We start from the raw sequence: 15,024 nt of genomic DNA, 5'->3' as shown, positions 1-15,024 counted from the left end.
CACTATTATTAAGAGATAACCAAAATCAATAACTGAATCACTTCTAGAGATTGTGAAAACTTAAGAGGACAAAGAAATGCATATTCAAATATAAAATAAAATATGAAATAAGAAAGCAACAGCAAGAAATACCTTCAAATTGTTTTGTGGTATACTGACTCTAAGATCTCAGAGTTTTATTTGATTAAGTATGAATATCAGATGTTGTAATACTTGTTTCCTTCTCTCTCTCTTTTTTTTTTTTAGGAATGTATCATGCCATTCAAAAGACAGAGATTTATACTGAAATGTGTTAATAGTGGTAGAATATGTCATAGTAAACAATGCTTTCAGAACACAGAGTTTCAATATACTACAAAATATTTTACTCCAGTAGCAAAAGGTAACAATGGTATTTTTAATGTATGTGTATTTTGTTAAGACATTCTTTGCCGGTATCAGGAATTTCTTACTGCCATTTCCTTATAGTTCAAATGATATCATTATAAAGAAGGAAAAAAATGAGAAATTACACGCAGGTAACTGAATTTATTCTTCTTGGATTGACCAATGACCCCCAATGGCAGGTTGTACTTTTTGTATTTCTTCTTGTTACCTACATGCTAAGTGTCACTGGGAACCTGACTATTATAACCCTCACCCTTTCAGATCCCCATCTGCAAACTCCAATGTATTTCTTTCTTCGGAACTTCTCCTTCCTTGAAATATCATTTACATCGGTCTGTATTCCCAGATTTCTTGTCACTATTGTGACAGGGGACAGAACCATTTCCTATAATGGTTGTGTGGCCCAGCTATTCTTTTTCATCTTCCTGGGAGTGACAGAATTTTATCTTCTGGCTGCCATGTCCTATGACCGCTATGTGGCCATCTGCAAACCCCTGCACTACATGACCATCATGAGCAGCAGGGTCTGTATACTGCTTGTTTTTAGTTCCTGGCTTGCAGGATTCTTGATCATCTTTCCACCAATCATTCTACTGCTGCAGTTGGAGTTCTGTGCTTCCAATATAATTGATCATTTTATCTGTGACTCTTCTCCTATTCTGCAGCTTTCCTGCACCAACACTCAGTTTCTAGAACTCATGGCATTTTTTTTAGCTGTGGTAACACTAATGGTCACCTTAACATTGGTTATTCTCTCCTACACATATATCATCCGCACAATTCTGAGAATTCCTTCCACAAGCCAAAGGAAAAAAGCCTTCTCCACTTGTTCCTCCCACATGATAGTTGTTTCCCTCTCTTATGGTAGCTGCATCTTCATGTACATTAAGCCTTCTGCAAGGGAAAGGGTGACTTTAAGCAAAGGAGTAGCTGTACTCAACACCTCAGTGGCTCCACTTTTGAATCCATTCATATATACCCTAAGAAATCAGCAAGTGAAGCAAGCCTTCAAAAATATGATTCAGAAAATTGCCTTTTCCTCAAATAAGTGAATATGATTAAATCCTGTGCAATGTGTTATACTGAAGTGAAGCTGGATGAAACTCTCATCTATCGGGAGTCGGGCTGTAGTGCAGCAGGTTAAGCGCAGGTGGCGCAAAGCACAAGGACCAGCATGAGGATCCCGGTTCGAACCTCGGCTCCCCACCTGCAGGGGAGTCCCTTCACAGGCGGTGAAGCAGGTCTGCAGGTGTCTATCTTTCTCTCTTCCTCTCTGTCTTCCCCTCCTCTCTCCATTTCTCTCTGTCCTATCCAACAACGACAACAACAATAATAACTACAACAATAAAACAACAAGGGCAACAAAAGGGAATAAATAAATAAAATAAATATTAAAAAAAAGAAAATGTTAAAGAAAACTCTCATCTATTATCTACATTCACTAAATGCTTCATTTCATTCTTTAAATTAGACATATTGATATATCATCAATGTCTCTTTTAGTTACTAATAAGAGTATTAGCTGTTTTGTTATAAAGTGGTCAATCTCACATCTGCATTTAAATTTTAGATGTCAATTATTTCCATGGTTTTTCATAGCAAAAACATTTTTTTTAAATTAATTTAGAATATAAAGATAGCTCTATGACATGAAGATTGGAGTGATAAAATAAAACGTTGTGTAAAATAAATATGCACCAGCTAATATCTCTGAGATTACTTCTGCTCAACAACTAATCTTATTATAAAATAAAACTTACTGGGGGGGTCGGGCAGTGGCGCAGTAGGTTAAGCGCATGAGGCGCAAAGCGCAAGGACCGGCGTAAGGATTCCGGTTCGAGCCCCAGGCTCCCCAACTGCAGGGGAGTCGCTTCACAGGTGGTGAAGCAGGCCTGCAGGTGTCTATCTTTCTCTCCCCCTCTCTGTCTTCCCCTCCTCTCTCCATTTCTCTCTGTCCTATCCAACAACGAACAACATCAACAATGACAATAATAATAACCACAAGGAGGCTACAACAACAAGGGCAACAAAAGGGGGAAAAATGGCCTCCAGGAGCAGTGGATTCATGGTGCAGGAGCCCAGCAATAACCCTGGAGGAAAAAAAAAAAAACTTACTAAAATATCTACTTACCTTTACCAGTAAATGTACTTGAGTGTGGTGAAAATAGAAATTAAAGAGAAATCATATGGCTACTTCAATAAAGCAGCAATAATGTTTGCTTCTCCTCCCCTAAGGGGGAGGAGAAGCAAATGTCATTGTTAAGCAAGAGATAATATTTACCTTTTCTTTTTTTGATATATTACAGAAGATAAAATACAAAGCCAGGATTTCCCTGCTTCTTACAATCATATTTGAACAAGAAAACCAAAATCTATAAAGACAAGAGAAACTATAGATAAAATTTGCATATGTATTTAGACTCTTTCAATTAATAGCAGATAAATAGTAAAGTTTTCTTCCTTTGTATCAAAGAGCTTAGTCTGTATTTGACAGTGGCCAGACAAACTAAGTTACATACACACACACACACACACACACACACACACACACACACACACACCATAATGTACTTTTGCATAGAAAAATAGAAAAATGCATCATGTTTTTTCTGACAACCTAACATTTGGTGCTATTTCACAATTTTACAAAAATATTTTTTTGTTTCTTATTGGATAGAGACAGAGAGAAATTGAGAAGGTAGGGGAAGATACAGAGGGAGAGAGAGACACTTGCAGCCTTGCTTCACCACTCATGAAGTGTTCCCACTGAAGGTGGGGAATAGGGGCTTGAACCTGGGTCCTTGTGTACTGTAACATGTGTGCTCAGCCAGGTGCACTACCACCCAGCCCCCAAGTTTTCATTTTCTTTAGTAGAGTTAGCTTTTGTTTCAGTAGCGGTGTCAGCATTTCCCAGCTCTCTGTCACTACTTTGTATATTATCCATTTGCACTAATGCATTCATTATGAGATATTTTTCAATATTTCTAATTCTAAAATTTTAAAGAAAAAATTGAATACAGTTCCTAAAGAAGTCTCCAATTCTTCTTTATACCGAAATTTAACACATATTATCTATGAGAAGCTTTGGACGAAATTGAGAGGGGAGAAATTACATAAGGACACAGAAAACATTAATTTTTGGCTATTCAGATAAAATTTTTTATGTAGCATTACTAAAATATCTGACAGTGTACACCCTATTTCCATTGTTATTTAGCCAATGATGTTATTAATAAAAGTTTGCATATGAAAAGAAGTACTATTAAGAATCATGTGCTAACGGGCCACCAAGATCAGTTCACCTGGCAGCATGTCTGCTTTGTAATGTTTGGCACCCAGGTTTGAAAACAGCCCTCATCACACTAGTGGGGGTTTTGGTAATGTAGAGTCTTTTTCTCTCTCCTGTTCTCTCTCTCTCCATTTCTTTTTCTTTTTAAGGTTTTATTTATTTATGAAAAAGATAGGAGGAGAGAGAAAGAATCATACACCACTCTAGCACATATGCTGCCGGGGATCAAGCTCCTGACCTCATGCTTGAGAGTCCAATGCCTTATCCACTGCGCCACTTCCTGGACCACTCTCTCCCTTTCTTTTACTATTTTATTTACTTGTTTTTTGTTTGCTTGTTTATTTGTTTACTTATTTATTGGATAAAAACAGAGAGAAATCAAGAGGAAAGGGGAAGATAAAAAGCAAGGAAGCGAGATACCTGCAGCACTGTTTCACCATTTGTGAAGCTTTCCCCAAAAGGTGGTGACCTGGGGCTTAAACCTTGGCCCTCGTGCATTATAACGTGCACTCAACCAGGTGTGCCACCACCCAACCACTTTGTCTCTTTCTAGCTGGAAAAAAAAACAACCCAGAGCAGTAAAGTGACATTAATCATAAAAAGAAGAAAAAAATCTCTATAATACAAATTTAAATGCATATGAGTTGTGTAGAAATAAAAAATAATAACCTGCCTCTCATCTTTAAAGATTTTTATGAAGGAGTCATTCTATGTGAAACAGACAACCTGCATATGGTAAAAATTTTACTTCAAAACGTGTCTGCTATTTTCATTAAGTTTCAAAGATCTCAATTCTATTATTATGTCACGTTTAATTACATAGGCAAATTCCAGTGCTATCTCTGGAAATCCCTTTTCTATAATTTTTGTGTATTCTCCTATAGGAGAAACACACACACACACACACACACACACACACACAGACACGTACACTCACATACAGGAGGGAAGGATGGAGAAAGGCAGTGGGGGGGGGAGTCAGAGAGAGAGAAGAGCAAAAGGTAACAAATCAACAACAGTGTCTACCTTCCAGAGGTCAAAGGACACAAAGCTTTAGGTGGTGATTACTGCTTGTCACCTAAGTGTGCAGCATCTCTGAGAACCAATCGTCATACTGATTCTTTTGAATTCCACCTCCAGATACTCATAATTTTTTTTTCATTTTTTATTATTGGATAGAGACAGAGAGAAATTGAGAGGAGAGGGACAGAGAGGAAAGAGACAGTAAGACACCTGCAGCCCTGCTTCACCACTTGTGAAGCTTTCTCTCTGCAGGTGGGGACCGGGGGCTTGAACCTGGGTCCTTTCGCACAGTAATGTGCATGCTTAACTAGGTGTGCCACCACCTGGCTCCTTTAATTTTTTTCTTTCATTAGAAATTTCAGGGGCTAGGAGGCAGGTGGTGACATAACCACTTGACCACACACATTACCATGAGCAAGGACCTGGGTTTTAACCCCACAGAGTGAAGCAGGTCTACAAGTGTCTTTCAACCTCTCTATCTCTCCCTCCCCTCTCAATTTCTCTGTGCCTTTCAAATAAAATAGAAAGAAGAACAAGAAAAAAGAAATGACCACAGGGAGTGGTGGATACATAGTGCTGGCAATAAGCCCCAGAAATAACTCTGGTGGCAAAAAAGAAAGGAAGGAAGGAAGGAAGGAAGGAAGGAAGGAAGGAAGGAAGGAAGGAAAGAAAGGAGGTGGGAGGAAGGGAGGAAGAAAGAAAGAGAGAGATAAAGAGAGAAGGGGATGGAGGAGGAAAGGAGGGAGTAAATAATGGAAGGAGGAAGGGAGAAATTTTAGTCAAGGCTGTCAGGATACCCAAGTTCTGCCATTATAAAATACAAGACCATTTACTTGAATGCTGTGTATCTCAATATTTTTTCCATTCTCTTTGTAGTCATTTTTTTTCTCTTTTATCCACAGGGTCCTATGACAAAATGTTATATGTGCAAAATTCCATATTACCTGCCAGAACTACTAATCCACCACTCCCCGCAGCCACATTCTACATGCTCTGTCTACATGGTGATCACATTCATATTTTTGGAAACTATAGTTTCATGTATGTGAATCCATTCACAAAAGAGAGTGAATTTAAAATGGGAGTCGCTGTACTAAATAGATAGGTAACTCCCATACTGTTACAGTATCACAATTTAGCAAGTTAAACAAGTCTTCAAGCACATTTAAAGAAAATTACATTTTTCTCAAGCATATGAATAAAAAAATCTCTTAAATTAGAGACATAAATAGTAAGTTAAAGGAAAAGAGAGCTACTCAAATTTTCACTAAAATTTGCATGATGTTATTCATGGCTGTGGGAACACTTTTTAAAAACTAAAAAGGGGCAATAAAGGGATAAAACTCATCAGTGGTTTTCAACACATTTTCCATTCTAGTAATTTTTCATAACAGAAATTCAAAGCAGTGTCTCCTTTCCTTTGCTATGACATAGTAAATATTCACTAGATGCTAACATTCAAAAGATACAAGCGCACTAATTCTTCTGAGGATGTGTACAGTATTTTGTGGAGAAATATGTGAATTCTTTGAATGTAAATAGAAGGATGAAATTCTAAATCAAAATTTGACATGCTCAATGAAGTATGATACTTATAGATATATTCTTTATTTACTTACATAATGCATATTTTCATAATTATATAAAATACTGATGTAATTATTCACATCTCTCTTTAATATTGCTTATCCCTCCATTCTAATTAATGAATTCCCTTGAGCTAAAGAAACACAAAGATAAAATATATAAGTTCAGTTGCTTTTATATAACATACACAGAAAAAAAAAATCTTTCATTTTTTCAGAGCAGCATTTGCAGTAAAATATAGCAACTACTAAAGTCTAAGAAAAATACTGTCTGAATTTTATAGATATATAAAAATAAAATACAAAGTATTCATTTAAATTTTTCATAATTACAAAGAAATATGTTTTAGTATAGAAGTATTTTGTATTTGTGGAAGGGACAAATAAATACTAACATATTTTAACAGTCAACCCAGATGTAACTGAATTTGTACATGGGGTATGGATGAAATATGAAAAGTGAGAATAAACTGTATTAGAATACAATACAATGATGTTCCCAAACTTTACAATATTGGGTAGGGAGAAAATTCTGAGTCAAATAACAAACAGTTACAGTGTTTGAGAGATATGAAGAAGTAAAATTATACCTGTTGGATTTGAAAACCTAACAAACGGCTAACTCAGTTGCCAGCTGTGATGTTATATAAGTACCTAAGCAAATAAGATAATAATGAAATATGAGATTAAATCATCAAGAAGAACCAGGAAGTAAGTAAAATTTTCTATTTGTTATTCACATTCAATGTGCTAAATTTTGCCATATTTTATTAAAGTGATTAACATATTTCTTGCTATAATTTCCTGAATTTACAATCCTAATGGTATTTTAAAAAAGTGTTTACTACCAATAGGACCACTAATAGAATCTCAAAGCTTAAGTACAGCACTAAACATAGAATTGCCACATATTCTTTCTAAATTTCATTGCATTCTGGTATAGAAAAAAAGACTGTACAAAAGATATTTCCTATTTGAAACAATATTTGCTTCCCATTGATATTATTTTTTGTTATATACTGTCCATTTGGTAAGGGAATATTTAAAAAAAAACATAAATTTTAAATTGTCTCATGAATTAAACTGCTCCCTATTTATCTATATATTTAGTAGCTGAAGTTTCCCTCCCACATACTTGTGTCATTTTTTTGTCAAAAAAAGGAAAAATGATGACATGAAGTGATGGTATATGCTAAGCCTTTAACAAAGCATTAAGAGAGAATTTCAGTGAAACTTCCCCATGGCCCATGTTCCAAAGTAATATTATTATTCTGTTTACTAGTATTTCAAAAATAGGAACAATTCCTAACTCATAGGGAAATTAGTTTCTCAAAATATAAAATGTGGAGTCAAGTCTACTTAATTATTGTATACTTTTAAATTTTGTATATGAAGATTTAACAACCCAGACTGATTTTATTAATTATGAGGAAAAAGAAAATAATCAATTTCAGTCTTTCATATTAGGAAATGAATGGTATAAAGAAACTTTAGGACAGTTAAATTGTATTTACATTTAATAAAAGATTCTCATTATTATCACCTATGATGGTGAATTTCAGACAGATCAATACAATAATCTTTTTTTTAAGATTTTTTTTTTTTTTGCATGAGCTAGTTGCCCATGAGGAAAAGGTGAAGAAGAGAATGCATTGCACCGGCATGGCATGCATTGCACCGGCATGACATGCATTGTACCGGCATGGCATGCATTGCACCAGCATGGCATATGAAGCAACTACAGTAGAACCAGGAGCCTCAGGCAGGCAAAGCCTACGTTCTACCACCTGAGCTATGCTAGATTATCTGTTACCTGACTGAAAGGATGAATGAAAATTTGGAAGAATTGTTAAGAGTCTATGTGCTTTGGTTTATAATATTATTATTTCATATGTTGAATATATTTAGGAATTCATGGTCAATTCTTTAAACTATAGGGACTTTTTTATGTTCTATAGGGAGAAATAAACTTTTATATGCAAAGGGAAAGAAAAAGGGTTGACAATGAAAAACTACAGTCACACGGTGCCCACAGAATTCATTCTTCTTGGACTATCAGATGACCCAGAGCTTCAGCCTGTGATTTTCCTCTTTTTACTCATCACATACATACTAAGTGTCACTGGGAATTTGACCATCATCACTCTCACTATGGTGGACTCCCATCTGCAGACCCCTATGTATTTCTTCCTCAGGAACTTCTCTGTACTGGAGATTTCCTTCACAACAGTCTGCATCCCTAGATTTCTAGGCACAATCATCACCAAAGACAAAGCCATTTCATACAATAGTTGCACAGCTCAGTTGTTTTTCTTCATCTTCATGGGCATCACTGAATTTTATCTTCTAACAGCCATGTCCTATGATCGCTATGTAGCCATCTGCAAACCTCTTCATTATACAACCATCATGAACAGGAGAGTCTGCATAATGCTTGTGTTTTTTGCTTGGCTAACAGGATTCCTAAATATCTTCCCACCAGTTATTCTTTTCCTTCAGTTAGACTACTGTGGCTCCAATGTCATTGATCACTTTGCTTGTGACTATTTCCCCCTCTTGCAATTATCCTGCTCAGACACATGGCTCCTAGAAGTGATTGGTTTTTACTCTGCATTAGTGATCCTGCTCTTCACTTTGGCACTGATCATTCTATCCTACATGTTCATCATCAAGACAATTCTCAAACTACCTTCAGCCAGTCAGAGAAAAAAAGCATTTTCTACATGCTCCTCTCATATGATTGTCATTTCTATTTCCTATGGAAGCTGCATATTCATGTATGCTAACCCCTCAGCCAAAGAAAAAGCATCACTGACCAAAGGTGTGGCTATTCTGAATACTTCTGTTGCCCCTATGATGAATCCATTTATATACACACTAAGGAACCAACAAGTGAAGCAGGCTTTTAAGGAGACCATCCACAAGGTTTTGTTTTTCTCTGGTAAATGAAAGTATTAATTGTGTTAAAATCGGATTTGTAGGGGACTGGGCAGTAGTGCAGTGGGTTAAGAAAGCAAGGTGCTAAGTGCAAGCTCTTGGTGTAAGGATCCTGGTGTGAGCCCCTGGTTCCCTACCTGCAGGGGGTTGCTTACTAGGCAGTGAAGCAGGTCTGCAGGTGTTAATCTTTTTCTCCCCCCTCTCAAACAATGACAGCAATAACAATAATAATAATAACAACAATGATAAACAACAAAAGGGAAAAAATAGCCTCCAGTGGATTCATAGTGCAGGCACTGAGCCCTAGTGATAAACCTGGAAGCAAAAAAAAAGGAAATGATTTGGGTTTTTGTTTGTTTTGTTTTATTTTTGCCTCCAGGTTTATCACTGGGGCTCAATGTCTGCACTATGAATCCATTAGTCCTGTAGCCATTTTGTCTATTTTTTTGGATAGGAAAGAAAGAAATTGAGAGAGTGGGGTGTTGAGGGGAAGATAGGGAAAAAGACACCTGCAAATCTGCTACATTGCCTGTGAAGTGACCCCCCTAGAGGTGGAGAGCCAGAGGCTCAAACTAGGATCCTTATGCTTGCTTAACCCAGTGCACTGGTCCCTCAATGCTTTCTATCATTTATAGTATCTCACAAACTTCTGTGCTACATTATAATTTATATTTTTCTATTCCAATAATAAAACTCTCCCTCCACTGAGCTCAATATATGTGAAAAAGCTAAATATTGCTTCAGGATTTTCTGTAAAGTGGTTTTTTTTTCAAACGTGCTAATTTGGTTGAAGTAAATTACAGTTTAATGATTTTCAAAATTGTGATTTCTAACAGAAAAGCTTTTATTTTGTAGAGAGTGCATTTAGTTTGTCAGTGTCAAGACAGATGTGAATTTCTAATGTCTCATTCTGAGTAATAGAAATATCTTTAGGAGTTAATTTGGTGAATAGATTTTATCTCTCTCAGATTATAATAATATACCTCCAACAATATACCACATTGGCATGTGGAATATTTCATGATATGTCAATATAGCCCTGGCCTAAAAGAACATAAGAAATTTTCATTAGTGGCTTAATAACAAAGAATTAAATTGAATTGAAGGTTGGATATTTATCCTTTCAATTCAGGAAACAATGTAGTATCTTTTCCAAATTGCATTCATGCAAAAAAGAAAAAAGACAGACATAATAATGATTATTCTGAGATAGCCTATGCAAAATAAAATAAATCATGAGGTATACACAATTATTCTTAGTCTAATATCTCTTTGTGCTTATTAATGGTATTGTAAGAATAACACATATATAACATCTTGATAATTTTTGTATGATTATAAAAATTCACTCAGAAATTTATAAAAATAATTTAAAAGCAGTTAAGTTATAGATTCATGCTAGTTAATTGGGTTAGTAGGATAAACCATCTTTGTCATACAGAACTTCAGGCAATAGATAAAAAGATAAATCTTTACATATGATATTAATCTTTTATGAAAACATCTACCTAGTTGTATAAATATAAAAGATGAAACTTCTCACAACATTGCAGTAATCCATTAAAAATTTAAAATAAAATGGTATAGATATTCTGGGCAAAGAGAATCATAATGGCAAGTAATTCAGCTGTAAAATTTAAGACAGGTAAGTGATTAGTGAATAGGAAGCAACAAGTAGCAATTACTTCTTTTTTTTTTTTTTAAAGAATTTATTTATTTATTCATGAGAAAAATAGGAGAGAAAGAACCGACATCACTCTGGCACATGTGCTGCCGGGGATTGAACTGGGGGCTTTATGGTTGAGAATTCAATGCTTTATCCACTGTACCACCTCCCAGACCTCAATTACTTCTTTTTTATATACTTTCACTCAAGAACCCATTTTTATTAAATTTTTGCAAAGAAAGAAAATCCCATAAAACCAAAGCTCATTTTTTCAAGTGAATAGTATGTTTTAAACTATACTGTGTTTTAACTACCCTTCTAATATTTAGCATTTTCTCTATGTGGGATGCTTTTGCATTCTTTCTAATGAAAGAGCAATAGAGATTCATATGTAAATTGCTTACATATACATATGGTCTGTGAGTATAAGAATAGTGATTTAAGTCATTCACCAAAACAAGCTACTTTACTGATTCCTGGTGTAGAGGAGAAACTTTGCAAAATAAAACCTATACAAAAATCTTAGACTACCAGAATCAAATTCTTAAAATATTATTTAGCTATTCTTACAAAAGTGAGATCAGAGCACCACTCAGCTGAGGCATATGGCTGTGGTAACAGTTGAATCTGGAGTCTTTGAGGCCTATGCTACTCTTGCACTCTGAGACATCTTTTGGGTCCAGAGTGAAATCTTATTTGGATAGTGCATTCTTTCACAAAAGTAGTAACATTCAAAACACAAGGACTGGCTTAAAGGATTTGTTTCTAAAATAGCATTTCTCAAAAACTTAAGCATGCAAAAGACATTATTCTTTGAAATTCAACTGAAGACTGCTAGTCAATAGATAGGAACTTATCCAAAGAAACCTATAATCCTCCTTCTCAACTCTTTTATTAGTCACAAGTGTAATAGACATGTCCTACATGATTATATAGTAACCTTAAGATTTTCTTTCACTGCTTAATTGTGCTTTAACTTACTTACACCAATTTCAGTTATAGCTATAGATGAAAGTGTGACAGGTGGTTGATAATTTATCAGCGCACTCACAGACATTACTTGGATATTCATTTGTAATAAGCCTTTGCACATGTAAATAATCACAACTCTTAGACACAAATTACTTCTTCTTACTTCTTCCATGCTTAAGTTTAGTCTTCTAAGGTTTTTATAAGTTATTCTACATGTATATGTTAATGAAAATGCACATGTATGTGTAAAACAGTCATGTTTTACAATTGTATAAAAATCACATGAAGTTTTTAGAATGATGCAATCTGTTTATCAGTGTGACAGAAATTTTAATGATCTCCTTGAATTTCATTTTAATTGTAGTTACTTTATAGCTTATGAACTTATTTCAAACAAAAAAAAAGGCTTTACAGGCTAGTCCAAGCCACGTTCAGAATCAGCCACTCTCCTCATACCCAGCTGGCCATGCCAAGCACTAGTGCTGTTTCTTTGACTTTCATTTTTTGGAGTTTCCCAGCATTCCCAGGAAAAATAAACTACCATGCTGAGTCCTGGCCCACAACCTCAACTCTTAGCACCAGCAGAGGCAAGCTCCAGGTCTTAGCTATATCCATTCTGTTGATGTAGGGAATACTCAATAGTCTCTCCTTGGACTTCCACTACAACCTTGACCCAGCAGCATGTTCCCAGTGACAAGTACCATGTTCTGATAGTTATCCCATCAATACGCGTGGTCAATGTACCCTTCATTGACTTGCATCACAACCACACCTCAGCTCACCCCTGTATCTTTTCTGGTAGCAATCAATGAGATTATCATCAGCCTTCCTCTATGGGGGCCTAGGCATCAGTAGATCCTTCCTGGGCTTTCACCACTTTATTTCAGCACCCTGCTGCTACAGGGGGTTCTGTGGAACACATTCAGGACTTCCACTGCAGCATCTTTTTCTATGAACCCTAAGCTCTAGCTATCTCCTGTCCTGTCTGCATGTATCCACAGGAGCATGGCAATGCCTTTAGGACTCAATGATCACAGGTATATCACAGCAAAATTGTAGCCACCACCACCACCCCACTGATTCACAGTCATCACTGCTTCTGTAACCTCCCATGCACAAGGGATTGGCCAGTGGTCCAATTTTAGTGGCCCATTCTGACTCTAGCTGTTGCTCTCCACCTCTGAGACTTTCAAGCAATAGGAGGGAGTGATTGGTTGGCACTTACTAGATACAGTCAATAAACCTTTACATGTGAAGACCAGCTGAGGACTAAGATTTCTCTCTAAGGGGTCCTGGTCACCAAGATTTTGCCTCCCTAAATTACTGACAAGATCAGAGCACTCACCTCCATTACCAATTCCCAACCCCTAATTTTCTTTCCTTTTTTTTTTTTTTAAATTTCTTTACTTTATTGGGGAATTAATGATTTATAGTTGACAGTAAAGTACAATAGTTTGTACACACATAAAATTTTCCAGTTTTCCATATAACAATTCAACTCCCTGTAGGCCTACCTCTGTCATCACTTTCTAGGATCTGAACCCTTCACGCCACCCCACAGGTTTTTAATTTGACGCAATACATCAACCCTTACGTTTTCTATCTCTGCACATCTGCTGGAGGATTGATTAGCTTTGGAGGGGCCATTTTCCATAGCCTCCACTACAACTATTCCCAAATGGATTGCCTGCCATGCTCCTAGGACTAATCACTCAACCACCTCTGCCACTGGATTTCAAAGTTTGGTAGAATTCACTAGTAAACAGACATCATTTGACCCTGGCATTTTAACACTGCAAGAGGTGGGGGTGGGAGGGTGCTGGTGGTAGCTTTTGAGAATGTTCAATGTTATTTTTTCCACTTTTATTATCTTTTAAAAATTGTATTTATTATTGCATAGAGACAGAGAAATTGAGAAGGAAAAGGGGATATAGAGAGGGAGACAGAGAGGCACTTGCAGCCCTGCTTCACCACTTGTGAAGCTTTCCCCCTCCAGGTGGCGATCATGGGCTTGAACCTGGGTCCTTGTGAGCTATAATGTGTGAAATTCACCAGTTGCACCATTCTCTGTCCCTCTTCTATATTACTAATTGCACTTATCCCATCATCAACTCTTCATTCTTCAACTACCTTCCTCTTCCAGTGAGGTAATGTTGAAATCAGTCAGAAAGGCTTTCTGAGAAGACTAACTTGGATTGGTGTGTCTCAGTCAATTCAAGATTAATTGGCTTGTAGCAATGAATCTCTCAGTGTACCACACAAAACAGGCCACAGCCAGACTGAACAGCTTTAGCCCAAGCTTGTCCAAGCATTTTCCCCAATGAAGTTCAGTCATCTGGTGCATCTTGACCTCAATGAAATGTTGCAGTTGCTTGTCCACCAATCTCAAATCCATTGTGGAGGAAGTAGAGGAAGAGTCCATTCAAAAGTGCCCACTCTGGGGGGGATGGTGGTAGTGCAGCGGATTAAGCACACATAGTACAAGGACCTGTCAAAAGATCCTGGTTCAAGCCCCTGGCTCCTAACCTGCAAAGGGGACACTTCACAAATGGTGAGACATGTTGGCAGGCAACTCTCTTTCTCTCCCTGTCTCTATCCTCCCTCCTCTCTCTCAGTTTCTCTCTGTCCTATCCAATAATAATAATAAAAAAAAATACAAAAAGGCTGCCAGGAGCAGTGGATTCGTAGTTCAGGCACCAAGACCCAGCAATAACCTTGGAGGCAAGAAATAAAAAAAGACAACTGGTGCTGAGATGACCTCTGCTACACTCATTGACCTTCACCAATACTACACTATTTTCATTATCATTGCTTTGTAGTATAAACTGAAGCTGGGGGTCCAATTTCACTCTTTTTACTTAGGAATGTTTTGATATTTTGATCCTTTTTTTTGTGTGTGTGTTTCTCCACATGAATTTTTGGATAATTTATTCAATTTCTTTGAAAACTGTCATTGGGGGTTTTATAGGTATCATCATATGGACTCTACAGATTAATTTTGAAAGAAAATATTTTGATAATAATTATTCTTCCTATCCATGAACAAGAGATAGGCTTCAATTTTTCATGTCACCATCTATTTTTTTTTTTAATATCTTTTTTTTTTTGTCACTGTAAAGAAGCTTTGCCTCTTTTGGTTAATTCACTCCAAGGTATTTTATTTT

At 36.4% G+C, this 15,024-nt stretch overlaps 2 protein-coding genes and 1 pseudogene across 2 annotated transcripts; 2 read left to right on the top strand and 1 right to left on the bottom strand.

Annotated features, from left to right (window-relative positions):
* Positions 1–473: 473 nt before the first annotated feature.
* Positions 474–1,439, top strand: LOC103109110 (olfactory receptor 6C75). The gene has a single exon (XM_007518117.2). The coding sequence runs from the start codon at positions 501–503 to the stop codon at positions 1,437–1,439; it is 939 nt and encodes a 312-aa protein (XP_007518179.3). The 5' UTR covers positions 474–500.
* A 6,850-nt stretch (positions 1,440–8,289) lies between these two features.
* Positions 8,290–9,234, top strand: LOC103109109 (olfactory receptor 6C3-like). The gene has a single exon (XM_007518116.1). The coding sequence runs from the start codon at positions 8,290–8,292 to the stop codon at positions 9,232–9,234; it is 945 nt and encodes a 314-aa protein (XP_007518178.1).
* A 4,785-nt stretch (positions 9,235–14,019) lies between these two features.
* LOC132539315 (mitochondrial import inner membrane translocase subunit Tim8 A-like) lies at positions 14,020–14,282 on the bottom strand (annotated as a pseudogene).
* Positions 14,283–15,024: the final 742 nt, after the last annotated feature.

The sequence above is a fragment of the Erinaceus europaeus genome, chromosome 7 (assembly GCF_950295315.1).
Source record: "Erinaceus europaeus chromosome 7, mEriEur2.1, whole genome shotgun sequence".
NCBI classification, from domain to species: domain Eukaryota; kingdom Metazoa; phylum Chordata; class Mammalia; order Eulipotyphla; family Erinaceidae; genus Erinaceus; species Erinaceus europaeus.
The sequence above is the reverse complement of the archived record's forward strand: the minus strand, read 5'-3'. Positions and strand labels throughout refer to the sequence as shown.

Bases quoted from the DNA above. Each gene is read 5' to 3' on its own strand.
- LOC103109110 (XM_007518117.2), top strand. From the start codon at position 501: ATGAGAAATTACACGCAGGTAACTGAATTTATTCTTCTTGGATTGACC.
- LOC103109109 (XM_007518116.1), top strand. From the start codon at position 8,290: ATGAAAAACTACAGTCACACGGTGCCCACAGAATTCATTCTTCTTGGA.